The following is a 5,488-nucleotide window of genomic DNA, read 5'->3' as shown; positions in this document are numbered from 1 at the left end:
TTTGCCAGAGTTCATGTGTTATTCCTTCTTATTCTTTGTTCAAGATCATTTCAAATTGAACTTGGACAGCCATAGAAATTGCTTTCTCGCATCCTGCGCTTCATACAGTAGCTGATAACCTGCTCCTCCATTCAGGGACACTGCAGGAGGCCGACCACGCTCTGCAAGGCCTTCATACAGACTGAGCAGTCCTTGGAGGAGTTGTGCCTATATGGGCTGGGCTGAGCAAGCTGTTGGGCCAACCATGAAGGTTAATACAGTTCTGAAGGCTTAGTGGTACCTGACTTTCTTCTTTATTTTCCCCAGCCAGTGCTTTTGGACAGCAGCAGTATTCTTCCTGACAGAATCCTACTGATGGATACTTTCTTCCAGATAGTTATCTACCTTGGTGAGGTACAGTGAAATACATTCTCTTTCTCTGTTTGCTCTCCGTCCTTTCTGCCATGCATGCAGACAGTATCACTGTTAGTATAAAATAAGCTGCTTGCAAAGCCCACACTAGCATAATGACATCATATATGTGCTGCCAGTTTTCATGCAATTTCCCCACTGTCCAAGTTAACAAAAAATCCTACTGGAGTCACTAAGGATGTGTTCTGCACTGAGTAACAGCTGTCATGTTAGCTTGGTAATGAAGATGGGCCCTTACCATGGCTGGAAAAGGCCAGAGAAACTTGGAACTGAGCAGGGCAGAGAGCTGCAGTTTGATTTTTCAGATATGTGACATACTTGGTTGCTGGGATTTGACACTTAAATACTGCTGCTTTTAAAGAAATCAGTTACAATTTTTTCCAGTTTTTGCTTTCAAATACTGAATGTTTTTGACAGCTGCTTGTATATTCCTTCCATTGTGACTGAGGTAAGTGCTTAGGTACTGGCCCTTTCTAAACATCCAGATTTTTACCAAATATATCCAAATTATACCATATATATCCAAAGCATTGGCTTTTAAGTGCCTTTTCAGTATGCAGACCTGTAGATCTGTATTTCAGTCCTGTCAGGTTTTGTCAGGGAGCAGCATGCTGCTGTAGCTGGGTAACAGAAATGTCTCACATCCTAAAGTAGCTATGGGATAAGGGAAGAAGAGGAAGCTTGGTTTCCACTTCTTTCTCTGGAAATCTCCCTGTTCTTTCATACCTTTTTTTCCCCCCTCATATCCTTTATAGTCCTGCTTGGGGAGTGGCCCTCATCCAGTTTCTTCTACCTAAATGTGGCATCAGATTGGAGTAGTTTAAATAAACCCATCTTGGTTTATGGTTAAACATTCCTATTACTGAAAACTTTTTGGGAGGCACTTGAACTCTTCCTTTCGTTTTTGAACTAAGCTACTTCACTGATGTTTAACAACTGTTACTAGAATGCTTGAAGTTTGGCAGGATAGTTTGCAGCAGCTCCATTATTAGCTCCTGACTTCACTCCATGTAGGATTTGTTCCCTTTGAGAAGTGAGCAGGGATACCCGATTGACATGAGCAGCAGTTGATCACTTGAGTCAACAATGACAATAAATCTTCCAGAGTTACCTTAAACAGTTTCTACCTACTGTTGCAGAGCAAGACACTCGGCAACTGGGTAAAATTGAGACAAAGGAAGAGCTAAGTGTGTGACCTGCATATGTATAGAACAATTGCTAGGTACTTATGGTTAGGTACCTTGAAAATACTGTAAGGCAATGGCTGCTTAATTTAAGACCAAGTCAGATTCAAACTGTCAGTAATTTATAAATGCTTTGTGTTTCTATATTGGCACAGGCTGAAACATAAAGTCTTGAAGATCACTTTAAACGAATTGCTCTTGCACTGCACAAACTGCTACCAGCTTTTGTGTTGAGTGCCTGTTCTCAAATTCAGGGACATAAACTCAATAACGTTATTGCCAGAGTAGCGAAACCGTACATTTGCCCTGTGCGCTGTAAGCAGAAGTACACATAACACTCTGCTGCCTTAAGACATGCAAGTTAAAAAGGGGAGGCTTGCAGACATCTCTGCTATTTTTTTCATTTCCTCCCTGTCCTGTCAATAGACTATTGCACAGTGGCAGAAAGCTGGTTACCAAGACATGCCTGAATATGAAAACTTTAAGCACCTACTGCAAGCCCCGCTGGATGACGCTCAGGAAATCTTGCAGACCAGATTCCCGATGCCGCGTTACATCCACACAGAACATGGGGGCAGCCAGGTAAGGAGGTTTATCGAGGCACTCGTTCTCTTGTTGAATAGAGCAAATAGCTGTCTTTCTGCTTTACTAGAAGGATGGTTCTGTAAGTTAAATACAGCGGTAATTTAGCTCTTCAGAGTACAGAGCTTGCATATTTTCTCATGAGCTTTTACTGCAACGTTGTCTTTTAATAAGCCAATCACTTCCTGGATATGCTTTTGAATTCAGGGAATGGAAAAACCTGAAAAAGACAGCTTAAATATCTTTTTATTCCCCAAAGAGGTGGAAAAGAAATGATTTGTCTATGTATCTAAACTTACCCAAGACAGAGAGTGCAATTAGCTCGCTAGGACAGTAAGTTATGCTGAATGATTGACCATCTGTTCCTTTACTTTCTAATGCTGAATGAGGATATAAAATAGTTCCTATTTTTGCTTTTCCTGGGATTGCAGTTGTGCTGTGCTTGTCTGTGCCTGGCTGTTTGTAGCAGCGAAGAGGCAGGAATTGATGCTCCAAAACAAAGATTTGGTATTAATTTTTGATGTGACTGTGTTACACTGGTCCTCCACTGACCTCTTTTTTTAAAAAGTGGATGGGGGCATGCGAGGGACAGTGCTGGTGACATGCCCCACATGTCGTGTGGAACCAGAGCTGGCCTGCCAGGTGAGTGCTGCTTGCTGTAGCACAGCACTCTGTGCCCCTTGGAGACAAGTTGTCTGTGGAGCAGGGCTGTTTCTGGCCTTGAAACCTGTTTAAGTTAAATCAGTTAAATAAGTTAAATTAGTACCTGGCTTGCAAAAGCAGAGGAACGTCACTAGTCATGTATCTAAGGTGGTAAGAAGTCTTGAGGGAGCCAACAGACCTGTCATTTTACAAAACTACTTCTCTAATGTTTTGTCTTAATAGGCCCGGTTCCTCTTGTCTAAAGTGAACCCTTCTCAGACCCACAATAACCTCTACGCATGGGGACAGGTAAGCTATGGAAGAGCTGTAAAATGTACATTTACATGTTTGTCTACACAGTAGCCATTCTGTTTCACTACGTGGCCACAAACCGTGAGCAGGTTACGTTTGTCTTCTATTTCTTACCTAAGAGCTTTTTGCAGACTGGATTTGAAAATCTTACAGTGCTTTGCGGTGCAAGGAAACAAGGTTATTTCTGTGTACCAAAGGATCCGATAATGGAATTACCAGCTGAGACTGCAGTAATTGTAGCATTTTAAAAGACACAACTGATTTCTTAGATTTGTCTGTAAAGCTTAGGCAGGTTAGGTTTTTATTCAACCTGCTTATTCAAGTCCATGGCTGTTGATGAGATAAACAGTACTGGTGGGGAAGCACTAGATGATGAGATGATCAGAATACAGTTTTCAAGCCTGAATGACTAAACTTGTATTCCTGTTCTTGTACTGAATCCCCCCAAATTTTCAGTAAAATCCAGTGGACTTTGGGGCTTTTTCTCAATGGATCCAAGGAATGGCTGTCCAAATAGAGGTGCTGTCACGACAGCTCGGTACCTCAGCAGCTTGATGGCAGGAGATGAGTGATCCCCACAGGGAGCACATTGCCCCTGTGATCTCTCTTCCTGTATCCCAGCTACGCATGGGGCACAGGCAGACCAGAATTTTCTGTGGCAGCTGCTATTGAAAGAAGCAACTAATTTGATGTAGAATATGTTGTTATAGGTTTCAGATGACCTCATGTAGAAATTTATCTTCACCCTTCCCTATAAATATGATTTAAAGCTCTTAGGTCCCAGTCTATTTAATATTATAGAAAAAAGTAACCAGCATATGGATACATATATATTACCTGAGAATAGTAGACTTTCATATCCTCTTTACCTTGTTTGTGTAGAGCTTTGTGCAGTACAATTATTCATGCTTTAGAAAGAAGCGACTTTCTTTTTTCCAGTAGTTCAGATTGCACTAGAGGATTGTGTCAGTGCTGTTGCCAGAGTAGCATCCTTCCACTAGATACTTGTCCTTTGCAGGAAAAAAGGTGGTTGATTTAGCAATTAGTTCAGAGTGCTGACATCTGATTTGCATTCAGTTAGTCGCTGGTGTTAACAACATTATTTTAGGCTCATTCTTACTTTATTTTTCTGCAGGAATCAGGAGCTCCAATCCTGACAGATGATGTTAGTCTCCAGGTATTCATGGACCATCTAAAAAAGCTGGCAGTTTCAAGTGCATCATGACTTTGATCGAGAAGCAAGAACCGAAGAGTTACATTGATCATGTTGATGACAGAAGTGGAGCAATCTATTTACATTTCCTTCTCTCTCTTTTAGACTAAGGTTTTAAAGTATTAAATGAAAGAAATATTCAGGGAGAGTTTTTTACTTGGTTCTTCTAGATATTAATTTATTTGTATTCCTTTTTGTCTATATTCTGTTTACTCCACATTTTTCATACATTGTAATTAGAGCTAAAGGATGTTTTAGCTAATATAGATTTTAAGAGTCTTTAGCTTAATTTTAATGTTGTGTGTTCTTAAAAGGTGTCTTTTAGCAACCAGGGATTGTATTAATGAAAAATAAAACTGGATAAGAGCATTACTCTTTAGTGCTATCCCTAATTTAGCTGTATGGGCAACAGACTTGGCATGCCTCCTTTTCCTTTTTGAAAATGTAACACTGGGGTATGTACATGCTATTGAAAATAATTTCGAGGAGCTCCTAAAGGTAAGGCAGTGCAGAACAAGTATGAGATGGTGGAGAATGCTCTGACAGACCCAGGGAGAGGGCGAGACGTACAACCCATGCTTTGAGAATGACCGCGATGTGCTTAAGTGTTGCCTCTGGCATGCCTCCTTTTCCTTTTTGAAAATGTAACACTGGGGTATGTACATGCTATTGAAAATAATTTCGAGGAGCTCCTAAAGGTAAGGCAGTGCAGAACAAGTATGAGATGGTGGAGAATGCTCTGACAGACCCAGGGAGAGGGCGAGACGTACAACCCATGCTTTGAGAATGACCGCGATGTGCTTAAGTGTTGCCTCTGGGTCAGTGTGAGGCCAAGCCTGAACGTCAGCCCCTCCCTTCTCTCACAGCATTAAGAAGCTTGAAAACCGGCCGTGCTGCTGTTGCCAAGTCGGGCTCTGCACTTGGATAAGACGTTGTCCCGGTGGGCTCCCAGGGCCGGGCTGAATCACCTCACACCCGCTCCACCGCGTCAGTCGGGGAGCTCCCGCGCAACCCGCTCGCCCCTCTTCCTGCCGGGAGCCTCACACCGCGCCCAGGCGCTGGGTTTGCCCGGAGCAGCACAGCTTTAACGTTACGGCGGCAGCAGGCGCCCAGCCCCCGCCGCCATCTTCCGGTTGCTTCGGTC

The 5,488-nt window shown here is 42.6% G+C and overlaps 1 protein-coding gene across 1 annotated transcript; it reads left to right on the top strand.

Moving 5' to 3' along the window:
• The first annotated feature begins 209 nt into the window (after nt 1-209).
• On the top strand, nt 210-4,356 carry LOC104167943 (protein transport protein Sec23A-like). The gene is made up of 4 exons (XM_009708354.1): nt 210-393; nt 2,022-2,177; nt 3,063-3,128; nt 4,267-4,356. The coding sequence occupies exons 1-4, from the start codon at nt 355-357 to the stop codon at nt 4,354-4,356; spliced, it is 351 nt and encodes a 116-aa protein (XP_009706656.1). The 5' UTR covers nt 210-354.
• Nucleotides 4,357-5,488: the final 1,132 nt, after the last annotated feature.

The sequence above is a fragment of the Cariama cristata genome, unplaced genomic scaffold, assembly GCF_000690535.1.
Source record: "Cariama cristata isolate BGI_N322 unplaced genomic scaffold, ASM69053v1 scaffold14359, whole genome shotgun sequence".
NCBI classification, from domain to species: domain Eukaryota; kingdom Metazoa; phylum Chordata; class Aves; order Cariamiformes; family Cariamidae; genus Cariama; species Cariama cristata.
The sequence above is the reverse complement of the archived record's forward strand: the minus strand, read 5'-3'. Positions and strand labels throughout refer to the sequence as shown.

Excerpts from the sequence above, each read along its gene's own strand:
- LOC104167943 (XM_009708354.1), top strand. The coding sequence starts at position 355 with ATGGATACTTTCTTCCAGATAGTTATCTACCTTGGTGAG. Across the intron at positions 2,178-3,062 it reads CAGAACATGGGGGCAGCCAG|GCCCGGTTCCTCTTGTCTAA; the intron begins GTAAGGAGGTTT and ends TTGTCTTAATAG. Across the intron at positions 3,129-4,266 it reads ACCTCTACGCATGGGGACAG|GAATCAGGAGCTCCAATCCT; the intron begins GTAAGCTATGGA and ends ATTTTTCTGCAG.